The sequence below is a fragment of the Octopus bimaculoides genome, chromosome 15 (assembly GCF_046866305.1).
Source record: "Octopus bimaculoides isolate indiv1 chromosome 15, ASM4686630v1, whole genome shotgun sequence".
Taxonomy (NCBI): domain Eukaryota; kingdom Metazoa; phylum Mollusca; class Cephalopoda; order Octopoda; family Octopodidae; genus Octopus; species Octopus bimaculoides.
The window spans coordinates 22806043-22831042 of record NC_142942.1 but is presented as its reverse complement, the minus strand read 5'-3'; the positions used below and the strand labels follow the sequence as shown (position 1 = coordinate 22831042).

Here is a 25000-nt window from a genome sequence, read left to right as displayed (position 1 = left end):
TTATTTCTGCAAGGTAAAAAGAAAAAGATAAAACAACACCCCAAAAAAGACAAGAAACTGTATACACCTACAGAGAGTATCAATGAAATCATTGATTGACGAGAAGTAGCAAATCCCTAATTAATCAATTATATTTGTAATTTTAGTCCATAGCTTAATTGCTTTCGTTGCTATGTGCACCGCTTGGTTGCTTGGTAAGCATCATAGAATTAGTGTGAGCTGGAAAGTGTGAGAAATAAAAATAAAATAAAATATATATATATATATATATATATATATATATATATATATATATATATATATATATATATATATATATATATATATATATATATATGTATATATGCATATAGATATAAATAAATAAGTACAAACCTACCAGATACACTAAACTGACTTGACTATTCAATAAGCAAGAACTTGTTTTGCCTTCTCACTCAACTACCTGCAATATACCCCACGCACATGTGTGGGATGGAAATGCATAGCTGTGTGTGTGTGTATGCTCATAAGACACACACACATACATATAAGACATATATATATATCTATATATATATATATATATATATATATACGACATACATATATAAGACATATATATATATATATGTATATATGACATATATGTCTATGTGTGTGTGTGTGCATATATATATATATATATATATATATATATACGTACATATATGTGTGTGTGTGTGTGTGTGTGTGTATATATATAAATATGAGACATCTATATATATATGACATATATATATATATATATATGTATACATACACACACACATATATGTATACATGTATATATATATTATATGTATATCATTCATATACATATACTCTTACATTCATATATATGAATTGAACCACACACACACACACACACACACACACACTCACACACATGCATTTATGTACAGATAATCCACCAGTCCAAAAGTGAAAAAATAAAAAATTTTCTCCATCTCTGTCTTTCTCTCTCTGTCCTTTCATTCTCTCCCTCTCTCTCTCTCTCTCTCTCTCTCTGTCTCTCCCTCTCTCTCTCTCTCTCTCTCTGTATATAGTGAATGGATATAGGGAATGTGGGATAAATGATGTAGAGGCTTCTAAAATCGAATTAACAACTTCCCTTGACAAAAGCAGAACAACAGCGACAACAACAATAGTAACACTGTTCTTCTTAATAATAGTAATAATAATAAAAGCAACCCCTCCACCCCCGCCTCCTGCATCTCCTGAAAAAGACAAAAAAAGAAGAAGAAAAAGAAGCAAGGTTAGCATGAATAGATTTAAACAGGTAAACTGTGTAGTGTGAAGTTGTTTAGGCGGCAGAATAACAGAATCGATTTTATTGAGTGTTTCATTGAATGTATCGTGTATTGGGTCAAAGCAATCCTTCATAGATGCTGGCTTTACAAACCCTTTGTTCACTGGTCGCATGTGATGGTCGTTGCTGGTCACTGTTCGTAGCTGTAGGCCTTTACCAAGTGCTAACTATTGCTGACTATCGACTTTATCAACTACACAATTTTCATTTTCGTTTCTATGGCACTGGTATTTTGCTGCTTGTGAAGGCATGTGGCTTAGCGGCTGGAGTAATCGGCTCACGATCTTTAGGTCACGGGTTCAATTCCTGACAGTGCATTGTGCCCTTGAGCAAGACAATTTATTTCACATTGCTCCAGTTCACTCTGCTGGCAGAAATGAGTTGTACCTGTAATTAAAATGGGTCAATCTTGTCATTCTCTTTGTCATGCTGAATCATCATCATCATTGTTTAACGTCCGTTTTCCATGCTGGCATGCGTTGGTCGGTTTGACTGAGGCTGCACCAGGCTCCAATCTGATCTGGCAAGGTTTCCACAGCTGGATGCTCTTCCTAACACCAACCACTCTGAGAGTGTAGTGGATACTTTTTACATGCACCGGCATGGGAGCCAGTCAGGTGGCACTGGCATTGACCATATTCAGATGGTGGTTTTTATGTGTCACTGGCACAAGAGCCACTCAGGTGGGGGACTGGCATTGACATTTTTACATGCCACCAGCACAGGGAGCCAGTCAAGCAGCACTGGCATCGGCCCACGCTTGAATGATACTTATTACATGCCACCATTCCCTGTAATTGGGAAGCAAACTTCTTACCACTCAGCCACATCCTCACCTATACAAATCCTATAACAATAGATCACCATTGTCCAGTCTCACAAATCAAGAATCTACAGACAGCTTGTATCGAGTGTCACAAATCTTATAAACTAGTTGATGTCTAATATCTTCTGTCCTCCATCTCACAATGAATGTCTATCCTTTTCCATAAAGTAACTGGCACCATCCAGTCCTACAACCACATTCAACATGCTACCCATTATTCCAGCTCTCAGTACCATCGTTTCTAATAACCAAGAATCAATACCATTCCATTGTTTAATCTCTTAGAACACTATCGAGCTAATACTCCGTACATTATCACACCAGCAACCTCCATCTTCCTATAATGATGGCCTCTAGAAGTGTTATCCCTACTGACAACTGGGCTGTGCCTGGTTCAGCAAGATCCAGTGAATTTAGTCCATATTGGAGAGACTGCTTGCTGGCTACGGTGATAAAAATCACAAGTTATTATATATTGATCTTATAAACTTCCCCTTCTGTTATCTGTCTTCTATCAGTTCGAGTGAGGTCATTCAGTGAGCTATTTTATTGCAGTTTTAACAAGTAAGATAATTGAATCAAGGCTATAATTTCTACCCAGTAAGTTAATCCATGCCAGAGAATTTGGCAGTAATATTCACCATTGTATTAACTGTGTGTCACCCACTCTCTCCCTCTCTCTCTCTTTCTTAGAGGGAGAACAATTATTGACTTGTAAAAGGAAGCTGTTGATGTTTATTTCAAACCCATCCTATCAATACTTTAATAGATCAATCAATCTATCAATAAAGACACTACGATAAATGAACTAGGAGAGAAGAAGCGAAACACCAGCAAACACACCAAAAACAAGCAACTGATAACAATGATGATGATGATATATGATGATGATGATGATGATGATGATGATATATGATGATGATGATGATGATGACGACGATGATGATGATGATGACGATGATGATGATGAGGATAAACTAAATAAACATGAACTCTACTTCCAGCTTCCTCTCCCAGTTCGGCAAACTTTGTCTTTTTCTGGCAGCAGCCGTAATCATAAAGCCATAAATTTGGTTATTTCTCTGTTGGCAGCCATGTTTGTATCTGAAATTTTTCTCCAAAATCTCACATCTAATCATTGTTTGCAAACCTTGTGTCACATATTCAGTGTTGAGGGTTAATGGTTATAGTTAAGGTCGGGGGTGAGGTTTTTTTTTGGTGGGGAAGGGTTATAGTTACCGACTGACCGTGTCACATTCTGTGGGGGGATTATCAGCGTCGTTATTGGCAGAATTGTTTGAACATCAGAGAAAATGCCTTGTGACATTTGTTCTTGCTCCGAGTTCAAATCCTATCAAGGTCAAGACTTGCCTTTCATTTTTTTTTTTGTTGTTTTTTTGAGTGTCAATGAAATAAAGTACCAGTTAAGCATGAGACTCAACGGCATCTACAAACACCCTCCCCTCAAAATAGGTGGCCTTGTAACCTAAATCAGGAACCATTTGCATATAACACCATTTCACTTTATTTATATCAGTGATTGAAAAACTGCTGTTGTTGTTGTTGTTGAGTCCCAAGTCAAACCTGGTCCAGCAGACCCATGATCCAAGTCAATCCAGACATGATCATCTCATCTTTCGGTGGTGGTGGTGGGATGAGTATCTAGGATTGTATTATTCTAATAATTTACCCCCTTTCATTAAGATGGTTGTGTGTGATTTGAAAAAGAGGAAGAGAAAGATTTTGCTGCTATTTCTAGCAGATGAAACGACCACATAGAGGCACAATCCTAATGGAGAATTAACGAATTAATGTGTAATTGATGCATAATTAAGGAATTAATGAATTATGAGTGATATGTCAAACATGTCTCTAGGCCTAAAGAAACATATCTCCCTCGTCAGCTTATCACCATGAAATTGTACAAAGTAGATAAGTGAAACCTAACTTCTGGGATGACATGACAAACACCTGTAGGCAACTTTCCCAGATACTTAACTGCCTGACAAAGAGTGGCACATTGAAGTTGGTGGAGGAGCTCAGGTTGTGTCTGTTCATAAGCTTTTTACGTGACACCAGCACGATTTTATGTGTGTATACATACATACATAAATATATATTTATATTGAGAAAAAAAAGTTGTCAGAATTTTGGAAAAAAAACTTTTTGTAATTCTTCATTATTATTAACGCTTTCATTCTTCTCTAGAACTTGTCAAATAAAATTTTGTGAATGTACAAACAACTTGTTCATTTATACAAAATGGATGGTTTTTTTTGGGGGGGGGGGTGTTTAGAAGAGAAACCATTATAATATAGTGGTTGAGTATTCCATAGTCAAGTACTGGTTAGGCAAGAAAATAAGTTTTTTATTTTGAGATTTCTTTCAAAGACCAATAACTATTGCAGCAGCAACAACAACAACAAACAACAATAATAGCTACAACAACAACAGTGGCAGCAGTTGAAGCTGCAGACATACAACTGCGAGATAACCGTGTGTGGCTCTGTATGTTTGGCAGTCAGACTGTGCAGGTTTGTGCTGCTGGCTGCATGTGTGGCTGTGAGACCAGACCTAATGTCTCTCGTTTCAACACTTTGTGCAGTGTGAGGGACGCATCAGTGATCACACAACGATCAAAGCCAAATCATTCCACAGAATAAACTCATTTAACCAATTCTTTCTGCAATCATTTGTTTTCCTGCAGCAGGAATGTTCTGGAAGGTGCACAGGTGGGGGCAGAGGAACAGAAGGAGTAAGTTAAAAGCCACACATGCACGTGCAAACACACACACTCACAAACACATTCATACACATGCAGTCACACACACACACATGCACACACTCTCACATTCATACACATACTCACACACATGCATGCACACACACACACACATTCACAGACACCTGCACACACTCACACACACATACACACACGTGCACACACACATGTATAAAGTTGGTGAGGGAATAATAATTGGTCAACATGTAGGACCACTGAACCATCTCACAACAACAGCCAACCAAGTGTTTTGTTTAGAATTCCAATTTCTAACACTTTTGGAAGAAGATGAGTTACAGTGGCTCTCTAGTCAGAGTGTTGGATTGGTTATATGGGGCATCTACGGTGTTCCACACCAAACTTGTTAATGTACAGATGAGTTCTGTTAGTATGTTCAGGTTGTCCATACAACACTGCTGCTGTTGTTTCCTGTTACATATAGCTATACATACATACATACATACATACATACATGTATATATATATATATATATATATATATATATATATATATATATATAAAATTTATTAATGAGGGTAGAAATTGAAATTAATCAATTAAAACCAGTGGTCTAGCATATTAAAAAAATCCGAAGATTAAAATTATATTACATACAAAAATAAGAGGGATGATTTCTTTAATATGCTAGACCACTGGTTTTAATTGATTAATTTCAATTTATACCCTCATTAATAAATTTTAAATAATTGATACTCTCAAACCGGTAAATTAGCTGCAAAAATTTATTACCTGCAGAATTATTTCCGGACTTAGCGCGCCAGATTGAAGACATTTGAAAGGATACACTGAATGTAATTTGTAGAACTCTACACGTGCTCCATTGCGGGTGGACGTCTTGTGTCTAGTTCTGGGAATTATTTCTCAAATCGACTGACCACGCTGATGATCCAGCAGATATTTACTTATGTAAATTTTAAAAGGTGAAACCATGGTACGTAGGTTAATCGTTTTTCATTTAGTATTCTTTCATTTGTTTTGCCCTTTTACAGTCTGTTGTGTCACTAAATTTTTTACTGAGAACATATTTTTTCGTGGTTAGATGATTCGGCATCTATCTCTAGCATATAGGAGTCCACATTTGTTGGTCATCCCTCTTATTTTTGTATATATATATATATATATATATATAAAAGATAAACAAGAGTGAAGAGTAAGGTCTTCCAAATAGTAACTAAAAGAACATTGTAGCATTGAGGTCTCTCTCTCTCTCTATATATATATATATGATGTAATGCTTCAACAAGTAAAAGCTCTCAGTCAGCTAAGAGAGTAAAACTAATCTTAAAATGAAAAATCGCAAATCTTGTAAATACAGCTACCCAGGGTTTCCTGGTTGAAATAATAATTTATTCTGCCATTTATCAAACTGAAAACAAGACCGTTTGTCAGTTGTCGTTTGAGCAGATAATGTTTAAACAAAAGAGAAGCTTGTAAAGAAGAAAGCAAAAAGGAAAAATCACATTCCTTGTTTTTGTGTATTCATTGTGCTTAAAATATGTTCAGTGTGTATATATATGTACACACATACACATATGTGTTTGTATAGACATAAACACACACATATATGTGGATATGTTTATATACATACATATATATACGTACATATATGTATATATATATATATATACATACATACACACATGTATATGTGTATGTATGTATGTATACACATTTCCAGTATTGAGTACTGTTTTTCCTTTTTATTTACACTAAAGTGCTTACATATGTATGCATACGCACACACTCACACACTTACACATGCATGTGTGAACGTGCACACATACGTGTCTGTGTATGTGTGTGTGTGTGTGTGTGTGTGTGTACGTATGCATGGAACACTTTACATTTTAAGAAGTGCTTCAACTGTTATTGTTGGCTGTTATCGTGCAGTGGTTAGGATTAAGATTAAGCCTAAAAGATAATGTTTAATCCCTCCTTAAATATTGCCCTGAACCCACTTTCAAAACAAACAAATTTAAAGCCCAAATTATAATGAAGATAACCATGATAATAATTATGATGATGATGATGGTGATGATGATAATAATAATAATAATAATAATATCTCATGTTTGAATAATAAAATAACAATTTGATGATGAGGCTCTCATTTGATATTGTGAGTGTGTATATAACCTGGCAGGTGTATATATATTAGGTGTGTATACCATGGTGGTACACTACTGTATGTATAGTCTTTTATTCTTTCACTTGTTTCAGTCATTTCACTGCAGCCATGCTGGAGCACTGCTTTTAATCGAACAAATCGACCCCCCCCCCCCCCATCAGTATTTCTCCAATTTCTGTTTTCTTTATATATATGCTTGAATTATAAAATAACCATTTGATAATGAGGGTCTCATTTGATATTGTGAGTGTGTATATATGAAATGAGTACCAGTTGAACACTTGGGGGGGGGGGGGGTCTATGTAATTGACTCATCCCCTCCTGTAAAATTTGAAACCATTATTATTATTTTTATTAATTAGTGTTCTCAATCAAGATAAACACTTTTCATTATCTCATACCGAACTGCAAACTTATTTCACCCAAACTTAGGTGATATACCATCTTCATCGTCACCGTCATCGTCGTCGTCGTCATCATCATCATCATCATCATCGTCGTCACCATCATCATCTTCATCATCATTTAACATCCATCTTCCACGCTGGGATGGGTTGGACAGTTTGACAAGGAACTGGCAAACCAGAGAGCTGCACCTGGCTCCAATTGTCTGTTTTGGCGTGGTTTCTACAGCCGGATACCCACTTTACAGAGTGTATAGGGTGCTTATTATACAACACCAGCACAAGAGCTTTTTATGTGGTGTCAGATACATTGCGGAAAATAACAAATTTACAGATTCAGAAATTTCAAAACTTTTACGAGAAGATATCATAGAACTGAGAAATTCACTGTGGCATTGCTACAAGTTTTGATTTTATTGGTAATTCCAGTAAGAGAAAGGCTTTTAGTAGATTTCTCTCAGACTATTAACTGTTTTATAGAGCTTGAAACTTACCCAGTTCACTGTATAGATCAATAGATCAATAATATTTCCAAATATATAAATATTATAGCAAAATTGACCTCGGTAACACTTTATTATCAAGTTGGTATCTGTGGAAAGACCATAATAGCGCTTTGCAGGCAGCTGGGGGTCTGTTTCAATTTAGTTGCGATTCTATAGACATCAGAAATGGTATATCAGTGTTTCAGTAGGTCATCAATGATTTTTATCAACAAAAATATTCTAGAAAGGTCATCATCATCATCATCATCATCATCCTCATCATCATAACAACCACCACCACCACCATCATCATTATCACCCCCCCCCCCACACACACACACAACAATGCAGTTGCTTTTGCTTTTGCTGCCATCATCATCATCATCATCGTCATTTTAATGTCTACTTTTCCATGATTGCATGGGTCAGACAGGGTTCCGTGAAGCAAATTTTCTATGGCTGGATACTCTTCCTGTCACCAACCCTCTCCTGTTTCCAAGCAAGGCAATATTTTCCACTTGACCTGACATGCTTGCAACGGAGATTTGCAAACGATATCAACCACTTAACAAAATCTATTGGGTGCTTTTTACATGGTAGCAGCACTAGTGCTTTATATGTGGTACCAGTACAGGAGGTGCTTTTTACATGAATTCAGCACAGGTGCCATTTATGTGGTACCAACACGAATGCTTTGTACATGGTACCAGCATCTATGCTTAATAGCCCTAACCGATTGTGAAGAATTCAAAGTGTGAATAGCTTCATAGATTAACAAAAATTTATAAACCAGACAAGTTTAAATTGATAAATCCTATTTCCAATAGAATTTCTAATGACAATTTTTCAATTAGTTGTGTAATATCACGTTTGTAATTAATGACTAATCTGAATATGTTTAATATTGTAATTGCTTAGATCAAAAAATAAACAACAAATAGATTTAATATCTTAATGTATTTGATAAACAATGGTAAAAGTATAAAAAATGTGTATTAATATACACGCATAGTAATAATTTATTAAATTGGTGGGCGGGGGGATGTTGTGATAAAAGCTGCTTATCTGAATAAAGGCAAAAAAGAAGCCAGTTATGTTCCTTACATCTTCTTTCGGTACCATACTAGTTACAGCTGATGCTGATGATGATGTTGATGTATGCTTGTCTCTTTTAAATGGATTATAGGATTATATCTGGATCTGCCTATATCATGACATGTATATCTTAGGCAGACTTGTTTTTGTGTTTATTATAAAAGGGACTTTATTGTGTGTGTGTGTGTGTCTATAAGAAAGGGACATACATTGAATGTGGTATATGTAAGACATGGAGAGATCTGAATTGAGTGTGAATACATGAAGGAGCTTTAATGAGCAAACACACACACACACAACGTGTGTGTGTATGCAGATGTATGTGTGTGTGTGTATTCATTTATTGATTAGTACTAAATTTAGCAAGAGATAAATGTCTCTACTGGTGTTATACATGGGCTACTTCAAGTTTCATGTTTGGATAGTGGGCTTGTATGGCATACTGGATACAATATGGCAATCATTGAGGCTCAACTAACATGGTTAGTCAATGTCAGTTACCAGATTATACATTATACAAGCTCATTCATAAAGAATTTCAAAAAAAATGGGAATAAATAAGCATTACATTTCGGCAAAGCAATCTGAACACCAAAGGATTGAAATAGGGTGTGATTTGAGATAGACCCGGTTGTTATTTCTAGCTAGTTGTGTGACCACATAGATACTCCCACATTGGGAGTATTGTTGTTGTTGCGGTGGTGGTGGTGGTGGAAGTGTGAAAATATGCACATGTTATTGTGCACTGCAGGGGCTGGCAAAGTGCATTTGTCATTTCCCTGCCTTGTCTCAGATGATGTGTTTGGGGGATAACAATGTTACTACAGTTGCTGTTGTCATTGTTGTTTAGCCTCAGGTCAGTCTTGATCAAGCAGACCTATGATAAAAGGCAATCCACCCATGGCCATCCTGTCTTTTTTATCCTATGTGCTCAGAAATCAGCCACACATTATCCAACTTGCTCTGTTCAAAGACAGCAGGGTGTGACTTTCAGGTAGACTTGGCTGCTACTTCTTGCAGGTTGCATGACCACATAGAGACTATCTTGTTGGTTCATGCTGTTGTTGTTGTTGTTGTTGTTGTGTGTGTGTAGGGTTCTTTGCTTATGTTTTTATTGGGACTAAATGGAGCAGTGGGGGGTGGGGGTGGGGGAGTGGTGTCATAATATAACACTGGTGGTGGTGGTTTGACTCTACATGCAGTGACAGGAACTGTGGGGATCACAGTTAATGAGGTTATTGATGCTGCTGCTGCTGCTATAAAGATAGTGGAGGTGGAGGTGATAGTGGTGGAATGGTGGTGTCATAAGAGATAGTGAGATTTATACAGTGGAGGTGGTGGTGGTGGTGGTGGTGGTGGGTTTGATGGTGTTGGTGTTCTGGTTGTAGTGTGGTTGAGGTGTTGGTGGTACTTGTTCTGGTATTGGTGGTGGTAGTGTGGTGGTAGCGGTAGTTGTAGCGGTTGTAAAGATAGTAATGATGGTTGTATTGTTTGATGGTGATGGTGGTGGTGGTGGTGGTGGCAATGGTGATTGTGGGTGGTGGGGATAAGGATAATGAGGGTGGTGGTGGTGGTGGTGGCGGCAGTAATGTTTACCTGTGGCAGTGATGGTGCTGGGTGAATGAACTGTAGTAGTAGTAGTCGTAGTTGATGCCGAAAGAGAGAGAGAGAGAGAGAGGGGGGGGAGAGGTGTAAAGCTTGAAAGGTAGTGTGTTATATCAAACAGCAGAGTTTCTCCACTTACCGCTGGAAATCAATGATTCGAGAAGAAAGCTTCAGTTTCATGTCAGACTTGCTTGACACCTCTCATTGATAACATGAGCCAATAATAATACTACAGCCTCCCTCCTCTAAGTGGTCTCCAGATCTGCTAGAAATAGCAGCCAAATCTCCACCAAATCAAATAATCTACTGTCCAAAATAAGGATGTGACAACACACGATAACGTGGACCTACATATTGTTAAATGGTGGCATTGCCACTGTTGGAATATCTGTGATTCTGGCTCTGTTTAATTAGGGACAACCCAGGGTCATTATTATGTTTATTGATAGGTATTAGATGAACACTAACCTTAATACTTGATGGAGGAAATCAATAAATGTACTTGGAGTTCCTTATATAATATTATGTCATTAATTTTAGGGGATTTTTGACTTGGTGATAGCAAGAGAGGGGAGGGGCATTAGTTGGGACTAGAGTGAAGACTCCAGCTTTATATTTGTTAATCTCACTGAGCCTATAATCTCCATGCTATATATATATATATATATATATATATATATATATATATACATATATGCATATATATATATACATGTGTGTGTTTGTGTGTACATATGTGTATGTGTTCATGTATGCATGTATGTGTGTATGTATGTGTATGCATATGTGTGTGTATACATATGAATGCATTTGTGTAAGTGCGTGTATATATGTAAGTAGAAAAGCGTACACTTATATTCAGACAAGTGTTCTCAAGTCTGGTTGTTAAAATTTATATGTATGTGTGGATGTGTGTATATATCTATGTATGCATGCATGTATGTATGTTTGTATGTATATATGTATGCATACATGCATGTATGTACGCATGGATACTTGCATACACACACACACACACATATGTAAACCTACACACCATAAACACATACATGGCAAACCTAACTATTTCTCCATAGACTGAAAAAAACCATGAACCGCCATTCTTGATTTTCAAATCTCATTGGTGTCTACATTATTGACCAATTCCAGAGAAATATGCAGCCAATGTTTATCTATCCAGACAGCGGCGAGCTGGCAGAATCGTTAGCACGCCAGGTGGAATGCTTAGCGGTATTTCGTCTGCCGCTACGTTCTGAGTTCAAATTCCGCCGAGGTTGACATTGTCTTTCATCCTTTTGGGGTTGATTAAATAATTACGAGTTATGCACTGGGGTTGATGTAATCGACTTAGTCCCTTTGTCTGTCCTTGTTTGTTCCCTCTATGTTTAGCCCCTTGTGGGAAATAAAGAATTAGATGTTTGTATATATACGTTTGTGTGTGTGTGTGCATGTGTATGTGTGTATATAAAGATACATAATGCAGGTATGTTTAAAATTGAAGCTGTGTCCTCTGGAAGCTCATCCGCTTATTCCAGTATTCCAATTTTGTTTGTAGACATCAAATTTATGTGGAATATGCATAAGAGTTGAAAATTCTGGGAATATTATTTTGGCAAAGTAATTATATATCAAAACAAGAGATTGGAAAAATGGCAAATGAATAATTCTAAAATTAATTTTAGTACTATCAGGTAAATAATGCCAAAAGAAAAAATTCCAATCTCCTGTTTTAATATTTCTGTCTGTTTGTCTCTCTCTCCCTCTTTCTCTCTCTCTCTCTCTTTATATATGTATGTATGTATATGTATATATCATCGTAAGTCATCACCACCACCACCACCATCATCATCCTCATCATCACCATCATTGCCATCATCATCATCATCATTATCATCATTATCCCCATCATCATCCCCATCATCATCATCACCATCACCATCATCATTCCCATCATCATCCCCACCATCATCATCATCATTATCATCACTGTCACCTTCACCATCATCATCACCATCATCATCATCAACATCATTGTCATCATCATCATCATCATCGTTGCCAACATTTGTCTTCCATACTGACATGGATAAGACTGAAACGTATTGTTTAATTTCTAGAACTTGTAACCCCAATCGTTGTGTGATATTGCTCAAGCACATTCAGCTGAGAAAGAATGTCATTGACATCTTTGGGTTAACCCTGCAATGGACTGGTGTCCTATCCATGGGTCTGTCTAACCCCAAACACCTTGAAAATCTGCATGAGCTCTGGTCTCATTGTTGAGCAACAACAAACACCCTGTCATCTACAATTATTTTATCTCAACCACTATGACCACCACCACCACCACCACCACCACCACCACCCAGCTCTGTTCCTTTCTCATGAATAATTCACCAAATTCTCACTGGTTTGTCACAGCATAACTAACTGCAAGAATTAACACTACCATAATAACACCTGTGTAACACCACCAAAACATTGCTGTAACACTGTTGCATCACCACTGTCACTACACCATGACAGCATTGTTACATGTAACACCACTGTAACACCACTATTGTTGAACTATAACATCACTGTAACACAACAGTGACAGTGCTGTTACATGAGGAGGTATCTATGACAACCAGTGATGGTACCTCTTATACAACACCACAAGGAAGACTTTAGGCAATTGTTGGGGCTGTTAGATATGGTAGCCAAATTAACCTCAATTCATGACTTACTCCCTTTCATAATAAAAAGGATACCTGAGACAATGTGATACTGGACATGCACAAAAGACAGAATGGTCATGGCCGAAATGCTTTTGATCATGGTGAGTTTGCTGGACCACGGCTGGCATGAGGCACAGAACCACCACCACCACCAGCAGCAGCAACAACAACAACAACAATATCAACACCAAGTTTGCTGCGTGGTATGACAACTTGTGTTGCAAGTAGTATTCACCTAAGCACAGTCAATACACCAATGATGCATGACAGCCATACACATTCACATCAACCGACACACATAGACACAACAACCACACACAGTCAGCCACCACACACACACACACACGTACACCACCGCTGCCACCACCACCACTCCATACTCCATTGTCCTCCACAATCACATGGTCAACTCGCTGGTTACACTCCTTTCTATATGTATTATTATTTGCAGAATTATCGACAAGCTTTCCATTCTTAACCCCACTCTTTTTATCTCCCTCTCACCTGCTCCTTCTCTCTCTTTCTTTCTCCCGCCCCCTCTTTCTCTCCGTTTTTCTCTCTCCTCCTCTCTCTTTCCTATATTAATGGCAAGAACCACTTTCTCCATAATATTTGGCCAATAATAACGTGTCCGGCTTTTAGCTTGGCTTTTAGTTAGTTACAACCATCTATTATCTGTATGTGTATGCATCGTGTGTGGGTGTATGTGTATGTGCATGCATGCATGTACATACATACACATATGTGTGTGTGTATTTCATTATATTGTATTATATGTTACACACATAGATAGATAGATAGATAGACAGAGACACATTGATAAAGAGATAGATAGATAAATAGATAGATAGATAGATAGATAGATAGATAGAGTCCTTAGAACTTCACCAAGCTTTCAATTTTACCATTTCCTTCCTTCAAGAATTTGAGGTGTGAAGAATTATTAACAAGTCTTTTTGAAACATTCCAGTAAAACCTCTCTTGAAGCACATCAAACCTGATGTCTCATCCGGAACAGCCTCATGATGGTCAGATTTCCCACATATTCTGGACATGCTGGACATCTAGAGTGGCCTGAATCAGAACCTACGGCTATTTGTTCGCTGGTCATAAGCTACTCATCTATTTGGGTTTGCCAGATAGAAACTGAAAGAAGCCCATCGCATATGTGTATGTGTGTGCATGTAAATGATGGTCCACAATGTGATGGTTGTTAATGAGCATCATTGTCGTACAAACATATATATATATTTTACTTGTTTCACTCATTAGACTGTGGCCATGCTGAAGCATCACCTTGAAGAATTTTTTTGCTAAATGAATTGACACCAGTACTTTTTTTTTTTTTTTTGCAAATCCTAGTACTTATTTTATCAATATCGTTTTGCCAAACTGCTAAGTTACAGGAACACAAACAAACCAACACTAGTTGTCAAATGGTGCTGGGGGACAAGCACACACATAGGTATATACACACACACACACACACACACACCTGTACATACATACATACATACATATGTTTCTGTCTATATCGAATCCATTCTGGGATGGTGATGATGATGATGATGATATGGTGGCAGTGATAATGATGATCATGATGACACTAAGTTCTACCATTTTCTGTCAATTCCAGAGAAATCGAAGAGGACTATACAAGCTATGCGGCTGACATTGTTAGAAAATCTTCTTGGTCTGAGCTGGAGAACGAAGGCAAACCGATGTGTCCGATTTGCAATGTGAAGGAGCTGAAGTTAAACTCTGACGGCACCAGAACTAACCAAAATGTCTGTAAGGACTGCCAAGAATTGACTTGTGATGAATGTGGTGAATATTCCGAGTCATTGTCAACCAAGGTGAGTTAGTTACATGGAACCGTTTACCATTTCCTAGTCGGTGTGTCTCCTCTGCCTAGTTTCTTTTCTGTATCTATGTAGTTGGTGTCATTTTATAGTTGGTGTCTGTAGATGATAGACGTAAAGAACCAAAAAAAAAAAAATTAAATTAAACAAAAAAAAAAGAAAGAAATGAAATAAAAAAGAAGAGAAAAGCATTAAAATATTCAAAAGATAAAAAAAAAAGAAAAAAAGTCCTGTTTTGCTTTAAAAAAAATTGAAAATGAAATAATTATTTGAAAATGAAAAAAGAAAAAAAGAAAGAAGAAATAAATAATAATTTGGGCCTGTTTCAGTTGGATGACTGGGTGAATGGATGGCTGGGTGGATGGGTGGTTGTATGAATGGATGGATGGATGGATGGAAAATAAGAAAAAGTAAGAAAGAAAAGAAGAAAGTAAAGAGTCTTATGAAGATCTTTATTATTTTTTTTTTCCCTTTGTAGTTCTTGTGTTGTATGTGTGTGTGGTGTTGTATATATTGTTACCATTCTCTTCTTTCATAGAATACAGCTTCCTTCCTTCTGCAACACAATGTGGCCGTACTGTTTCCTTTTATTCTATTGACTTATTTTAAAGTAAATTGTCAAACATTGCCAGATAAAGCAGAAAGAGGGATTTGGTTTTGTTTTTTATGGTTTATTTGACAAACAAACATTTAATATTTCAGCCAGGATCTTTCATCTGAGAGACGGGGGCCCTGTTTTTATGAAGAACTCATCCACTTGATACATTAAATATTTCATCTTCTCACACTTTTTGTTTCCTCCTTTCCATTAAAAATTTTTTTCCTTAAATGATTTGGTCTGGAGGAAGGGATTATGATCAAAGTTTTTGCAGGCCATCCAAGACCAATATAACACCTGTATGTCTCTTAATCAAACTGACCCTTACCAACATTGACTGGCATTGGTCATCTGAAATTAATTCTGCAGAATATTTATTGTTAGTAGGAAGATATTTGAAGAAACAAAGCAATAAAAAAAAAGCAATAATTATAGTAACAAAAAAATTTTGTGTTCTAGTATTTCACCAGTTTAAGGGCCTAGAGTGTTGACCAGTAGTGGGACGGAGGCTGGAGTATTGACCTATTGAGTGAAGGTTGCAGTCTGACCAATAAGTGATGTCTGTACACATAAGTGCAGGAATGAAATTTGTTTAGGGGTACAGACCCAATTTTTCAGTGTTTTAACTGTACCCCATAAATTTTAGGGGGTGTGCTTACAACCCCTACACCCTCTGTTCTCGAGCCTGTGATTTTACACTCAATAAAGTCTAAGAGGTGAAGCCTTGGCTGAAAAGGGTGTTTAGGCATCCAGAAAAAGAGAAGAATTGGATTACTGACCAACATGTTGATGGTTCGACTATTGACCAACAGATGGTGTTTATGTACTCAGCAAAGAATGAAAGTTTGAACTAATGACCAACAGTATTTATAAAAAATTTTTTTAATAGAGCCTGGTCCAGTAGGGGCTATTTATGAGCTCAACATGGATGAAGGGCTGGAGTAGGAAAGCACTGAAACACTGCACAAATGATACATCTTCTTTTTTGCAGTTATTCAAAGTATTCAAAAGATAGCCAGCACTCCTATTCCACTGGTCAACAAATGAGATGTCCAGTTGTAATTTGCACTTTACAAATCCCAGCAAAGATCTAAATTTGCAAACCTATTCCATCCAAGTCGTTCTGTAAAAATATAATAATCTTTCTTTCTTTTATTTTATTGTTTTATCATCACACTGCAAAATGATATTGATGAAGTTCAATGGCTAGCATCTGTTTTTACATGACTAGATGCTCTTCATACTGGTCCCTATTTCAATCATGACAGCGAAAGATACTAACTATTGTCAGCCAGGTAGACTGAGGCTAATCAGGGGGGTTATGGCAGACAAAGACAGATTAATGTTTCATGATGAAGAGGATACGCAGGTTTGAACTCGTGAATTTACTGTTAGTCATCTAGTTACCATCAATACATCAACATTGCATTGCAATAAATGGGCCTAAAAAATAAATTTCTATAAAGAAAAGAAATGAAAATAAATACAAAAATTACAAAGTTGGGTTGTTTAATGATTTTAAATATATTATAAAACCTCTCTGATTAAACAAGCAACATCTTCATCTGAGACAAGCAACGTGTTTGTATATATATATATATATATATATATATATATATATATATATATATATATATGTATGTATATATGTGTCTATATGTCTGTGTCTGTGTATGTATGTGTGTGTGTATGTATATATGTGTGTGTGTATTGTGGAACAGCAAGAAAATTACAAGTGAGTTGTTGTTTTAAATTGACATTAAGTGAAATTGGTAACGGGGAGAAAGATGGCAAGCGGCGCGAGTCCGGTTGTAGCATCTTTAGATTCGTTAGTTGAATCAATAACTGAAATTGTTGCCAACTTCTCTTGTAATAATAATTCCAGCACACATTCTACCCCCTCCCCCACCATCTCTCTCCCTCCCCACCACCTCTCTCCCTCCCCCACCATCTCTCTCGCTCTCTCAAAGAATTATCATATAACATCCTACATAGAACGGTGTACGTTACAAAATCAATTACAAGGATAATTTCTTGAAACTTTCCTCTACTTGTTCTTGACATTTTTTCCACTCTTTATATTATTATTGTTATTGTTATCATTATCATCATTATCAAAGAAAAAATATCACAGAAGCGATAGAAACTATTATTATTAATATTATTGTTATTATTATTATTATTATTATTATTATTATTATTATTATTATTATTATCATTATCATTGTTATTGTTATTGTTATTATTATTATTATTATTATTATTATTATTATTATTATCATTATCATTGTTATTGTTATTGTTATTGTTATTATTATTATTATTATTATCATTATCATCATTATGATTGTCTTTGGTTTTTCTTTTTTGGCATTGCTTTGAAAAATATTCTTCATATCAGTAGAGTTGAAATAAACTGTTGTCTGTTGTGTATATAGGAAACAAAAACAAAAAAAAAGGGGGTAAAGAGGAAAGAAGAAAGGAAAAAATAAAGCGAAACAAAGAAATAAGACAATGGGGATATTATAGTTTTGTTTTTGTTATGAAGTAGATAGGGTGTGATTATGTTTGGGTCTGTGTTGTGACGTAGAATTTTTTGTGAGGTGATGTTTGTTGTGTAATTGTGTTTGTTGTGAGGTGGTGTTTGTTGTGAAGTAGTGATGTGAAACTGTTATATTGTTTGTGATGAGATGGTGTGAAACTATTCTGAGGTCATGTGAAACTGCTGCACTTGTTGTGAGGTATTTGCTAAAGTGGTTCTTATGCAGCAGTCATCATCGAATGACCATTGTGTAATGATGATTATGAAACAGTTGTTAAATAGCAATGTATCAAGCCTCACATGGGTCAATTAATCTATTTCTAGATTCTTAAGACCAATATACGAACGCCACACAACAGACACTTGACCAGTTTTTAACACCAGCATAACTAGTGTTGGCCACTCTGTTGCAACCACTTAAGCCAGCTCAATGGTCTGAGTAGAACTTCCTCTTGTCCTACCACCCTGAAAGGGAACATGGACATTCAGTGTATATATCCAACCTTCACCAACTGTCTACCCTACAACGTTTGCCATCAACAATATCTCTCCAGCCACTGTCTTATATATATATGTGGTGGTGGTGGAGGCACCTGGGCACCTCATCACTTACATCTCCTGCTGATCATTTTGTATTTCTCTTCTCTCTCCGCTTCCCCTATTAGACGTGAGGAGACAGGGCAGATTTCTTTGCAAGAACCTGCCCTGCCTACCTCCCCTCGTAATAAGCTCTTCATGCCCTAGCATGCAGCTGTACCCCCTCTTCACAACTCCCCCAGGGTTCATAGTCCTTCCAACTGCATCACAACGTCAATAGTACAAGTGGCACATGAAAAGCACCCAGTTACACTGAAGTGGTTGGCATTAGGAGGGGCATCCAGCCTTAAAAGCCATACCAAAGCAGACACTGGAGCTCGATGCAGTCCTTGCACTCATCAGATACTCATCAAAGCGTCCAACCCATGCCAGCATGGAACAAGGGATGTTAAATGATGAGGGAGATGATGATCAATCCACTCACAAAGTTTTGGTCAGAAACACTTGTTCAGGGTGCCACTCAGTGGAACTGAACCTGAGACCATGTGGTTGAGAAGCACCTTGATTGATCGCATGAAACATGATCTTTTCATTCACTTTTTTATGTCTTCATAGAGTCACATTTCCATCTCTTCCACCTCCTCCTCCTCTTCTTTTTCTTCTTCTTCTTCTTCTTCTTCCTCACCTGTCCCATCACCTCTTTCCCTACTTAACTCTCTACCGACCACAATATCTTCTCACCTCAATACCTACCTGTTTATGTAGCTCTCTTCCTACCAAACTACCCCTACCCTCCCACCTTCCAACCAACCCCTACCCTCCCACCTTCCAACCAGCCCCTACCCTCCCACCCTCCCACCCTCCAACCAACCTACCCTCCTATCTCCCTATCTCTATCAAACTAATTTGCCATTGTTGCAGTAATTAATATCATCAAATATTGCCTCACAACTTATTCCGTTCAACCTACAGTGTTTAATTGTTGTTGTTGTTGTATGATCTTGTTGTAAACAAAACAACACAAAAACACAATATTTAACAATAACATCATCAGCAACAACAACAACTTCTGTGTATGTCAATAAATTCTTTCATTATTATATTTATTTAACGATGCCATGTTTCTTTTTGTTTTGTTTATGTATTGATTAATTTTAATGTCCATTAATTTGGTAATCAACATTGATGGAATTAAAAGTCTTGGTAACTGTCAGTTAATGGACTCTATTTCTTTGACTCAGTACACTCGTGGCATTAGTTGTTCTTGTTGTAGCTGTTGTTTCACCAAAGATAATGTTTATTGTTGTTGTTGTTCTTGCCAGATTAACTTGGCTTTATTCTGGCTGACTAAATCTGTGGTTACGGTGGAACTTGAACCATACTCCCTCCATTCCACTCTCCAGATCTTAAAGTGTAGCCATCACTCGCAAGCGAGTGCGCCCTCATAACCCGTACCATGCTTTCACTAATTGTTCTAGGTGCCTGAATGATCACAAGCAGACGTAGACACTTTCTTGGCGCTCTTACCATTTAGATCCAGTCACACATCCAAGATGTAGTATGAAGTTGAAGGGGGCAAGAACTGCACCGGCGCTCAGCCGGTTCTCATTTTCAGTTGAGAAGACAGGAGAAATATGAAGTAATGTACTTCCTTAGCTGCCATTGTTGCATGGATTCAACGGCCACTGGTTGTTTCTTATCTTCTATCTTTTACTTGTTCAGGTAATTAGACTGTGGCCATGCTGGGGCACTGCCTTGTAGAATTTTTAGTGGATTGAATTGACCCCAGTTCTTAATTTTTTTTAAGCCTGGTATTTATTCTATTGGTCTCTTTTGTTGAACTGCCAAGTTACAGGGACATAAACACACCAACACTGGTTGTTAAATGGTGGAGGGGGACAAGCACACACACACATACACACATACACACACACACACATACACAATGGGCTTCTTTCAGTTTCCGTCTCCGAAATCCACTCATAAAGCTTCGATCAACCTGAGGCTAAAGTAAAAGGTACTTGCCCTAAGTGACTCGCTGTGGAACTGAACCGGGAACCATGTGGTTAGGAAGCAAGCTTCTTACTACACAGCCATACCTGTGCTTATATAAGTAATAAATATCATATATCCTATATGTGATATAACACTTCCTCTTATATAATATCCTGGTTTACATATATGATACACCACTTCACACTGTTCCAATGAAAGAGTTTCTGCATGGTCTGATGACTTGTTAGAAATAGCAATCAAATTATCCTCAAATCACGCCCTACAAAATAGCACATTGGAGAATATTGTCCAAGCCATACAATGCCTGTTGTTTATTGTGAATAATTCCTGACACTTCAAACGTTTTGCTCTTGTACGAAAGAAACCACAAAAGTAAAAGATTGGTTGAGCTCCAAAGATTCTTTACGTTTGAACAACATTGTTGCATGCAAGCAATTATGGTATCTGGCGCTTAGTTGCAACTTTTTCCGTCCTGCTTTTAGCTCTGCCAATAATTTCTTCTCTTTTCTTTTCTTTTTTTTTTTGTTGTTGTGCATAATCATCATTTAGGCACCATAGGGTTAAATAGTAGCATCTCTTTGCGAAATGATGGTCGTGGCCGGAATGCCTTTGATCATTGGTCAGTTTGGACAGAACCAAATTCAAGCTAAGCAACAACAGCAACAACAACAACAATTCGTTATTGATGAAATAAAAGAAAAAAAAAGGGAAACTATAAAACTGGCCAATGTTGTTTGTTTCTGACATAAATCATCCCAAACTGAGCAGTAAAACACAATTGCAAGTAATTCACAGAATCGGCAGCTGTAATAATGGCCAAAGCCACATCACACGTGACAGTAATGTCTCCATCTAACATAACATACTTTACAATGGCAACGAGAAACAATTATCAAATCATTGTCATCATCATCATCATCATCATCAATTACATTCCCCCCCCCCTTCTTCTCTTCCTCTCTTCACCTCCTCTATTCCACCGTCCTCCTTCTTCCCCCGCATGATCATCACAGCTTTTAGGTCTGCTTTCCCATGCTTTCATGGGTTGGCCAGGAGTTTTCACAGCCAGATATTCTTCTTGATGTCAACCCTTTTAGTAACCTCCTATGACATGCAGGGAAATGGGTTTTACACTATATATATACGTGTGTGTGTGTATTTATGTATGTGTATGTGTATATATATATATTAACAGCACCATCTGAGCAGGATCACTGCCAGAGCAGCAGTCTCCCTTCCGTGCCAGTGGCACATAAAAACATCATTTGCGCACAATTCTTTCCAGCTTTGCCTTACTGGCACTTGTGCCTGTGGCATGTGAACAAAACATTGGACTGACTCCTGTGCAGGTCGCTTGTAAAAAACACCATTTGAGTGTAGCCGTTGCCAGTACTGCTGGACTGGCCCTTTAAAACTCAGTTGGATAGAGTTTGTGTTCTAAAAGACATTTCCTGCTAGATTATGTATATATTTGTATTTATATATATATATATGTGTGTGTATAAATGTACATATGTATATATATGTATGTGTACATATAAATGTATGCGTATGTGTGTCTATATATATATATATATATATATATATACACACACACACAAAGACATACACACACACTAACATATATATATACTTATACATATATATATATACATATACATACACACAAACACACACACACACATATATACTACTCCTTCAGTCATTATCATTAACACGCCGCCATAAGCACATAGATATATCCCAGACACACATGAAATACGTCTGTGAGTTATAAATCATTATGTCCACCACAAATACACCCCACCCACCCGACCGACCGACCCAGGTGTAGAGAATACTTGAAGGAACTCTGCTTCTTCCTCTTGTCTTCTCTCTCACTTTACCGATTTTTTCTATTTTGTATTCAGTTCCATTCTTTCACACCTGCCACAGACACATTGATGCAAGACCTACCTTGATGCCATAAATAGACGATTTCCATTTTACCGTTTCCTTTTAGTAATCTTTCAATGTCCAACTCAACAGTGTTAATATCTAGCAGACTCATCAATTCATACATATATGTGTATGTGTATGAGTGTGTTTGTATGTATATATATATATATATATACATATATATATATGTGTGTGTGTGTGTGTATGTGTATGTATATATGTATGCATGTATGTATATGTATATATGTATGTATGTATGTGTGTGTCTATGTATATATGTGTGTGTGTATTTAAATCTAAGCATATGCATGTACATATGTGTGTATGTATATATATATATATATATGTAAATATGCATGTGTATTTATGTATATATATGTATGTATCTGTGTGTGTATATATGTATATATTTTGTTCATTTAATATATACATATATATATATATATATATATATATATATATATATATGTATATATATATGTATATCTGTATACATACATATATATATATTTATTTGTTCGTTTAATGTATATATATATATGTGTGTGTGTGTGTGTGTGTGTATACTTACATACATACACACATTCATACACACACCCACACCCTGCTCTGGGGGACTATTGCTCTTATTGTTCCAAATTCCTCAGACTAATGAAAGCTGCCATTTCTCACGGATTCCCATCAACTTTCTACAATTACTTGCTAGAGTTCTACTAATTTATTGATCTTCCTTGAGAAAATAGCCTTCTTCCACCAAAGTCCGAAATTTCTTCAGGTTTTTCCATTCAAGCCACTTCCAGTGCCAAACAACTAATTGATTTATTCTACACAAACCAGGAGAGAAATTTGATGCGTCTCAGTTACATTTTAGTTTATCCTGGCACCCAGTTATATGAATGGCACCACCGACTAGCAACTGACCAGAACTAATTATTGGATTTACAATCAGAGTCTCCGTTCCTGTAAGAATTTAATTCAAATATTCAGCATGATGGATCCTTTTATCCTTCCAATCTTTTATACCTAACTTGCCCAGAAGACCCTTGCCCAATGTGTCACACAGTGAGACTGAACCTGAAACCATGTGGTTGAGAAGCAAGCTTCCTAACCACACAACCATGCCTAAATATATATATATATATATATATATATATATATATATATATATATATATATATATATATTAAAAATGGGGAAGGCTGGTTTATGGGATTAATTAGGTGTATCATCAGATCCTAAAACCTGTTGGCCCAAGACCTCTTACATATATATATATATATATATATATATACTAGCTGAGTATCCTGTTGTTGCCAGGCAATTTTCACAATAGAATGCCTTTATTTCAATTATTTCATGAGAAACCGGTTAGAGTTAGTATCAGGAAAGGTAGTCAGTTGTAAACAAAACCTCAATAATATATTCATCTAACCCATGCTAGCATGGAGAAACAGATGTAAAAAGAAATAAATAACGAACAATTTCAAATGTAAAATATTGGTATCAAAAGCAAAAGAAATATCTCAAAGAGAAGTGATTTGGGAGATTTTGTTATAGATTTTGCTGTTTCACTTGTCACATTAATAGTAAACTGAGTAACTGTATAATCTATTTGAATCTCAGAAGGGAAAATATGGTAGTAAATTACCTAAAATGTATCTCATTTGAGTGCCAGGAGTGGGATGGAAACATAAATTGGTTCCAGAATTTAAATAATTTTTCATTTGTTTGAGGACTAAAGACTTATTTCAAAATCTGTCGTGTCTTTCGATTGTGGAGGAGAATATTTTTAACACACCCTTTCTTAAAAGGTTAATTTTTTTTTTTTTCTTAATATCCTAACCTTTTTAATCCAACACACTTCAGTGGTCACGCTTTTGGCAAACTTCTATTTCCGTAAAAAATATTCTTCATTTTTACTATCTTTCACTCAAAATCTTCAATTACCATCACATTTTTTTTTTTTTCATATAAAAACATTTAGTCTAACAGACTCTCTGGCAAATGCTATTCCTTGCAGAATTCCTCCAGGGCAATAAATTGACAAAAAGCAATGATTTTAATCTATCTTCCAAGACTTTCATCTTAAATCTCATTTTTAACATCTCTA

General features: G+C 36.5%; 1 protein-coding gene across 21 annotated transcripts in view; it reads left to right on the top strand.

Moving 5' to 3' along the window:
* Nucleotides 1–25000, top strand: part of LOC106871305 (uncharacterized) — a 193210-nt gene that overhangs the window by 30546 nt on the left and 137664 nt on the right. For all 21 annotated transcript variants that reach the window (XM_089363551.1, XM_089363565.1, XM_089363564.1 and 18 more), the window contains exon 2: nucleotides 15034–15253. In XM_089363551.1, coding sequence (XP_089219677.1) covers nucleotides 15034–15253 — 220 coding nt within the window. The remainder of the gene's footprint in view (nucleotides 1–15033; nucleotides 15254–25000) is intronic.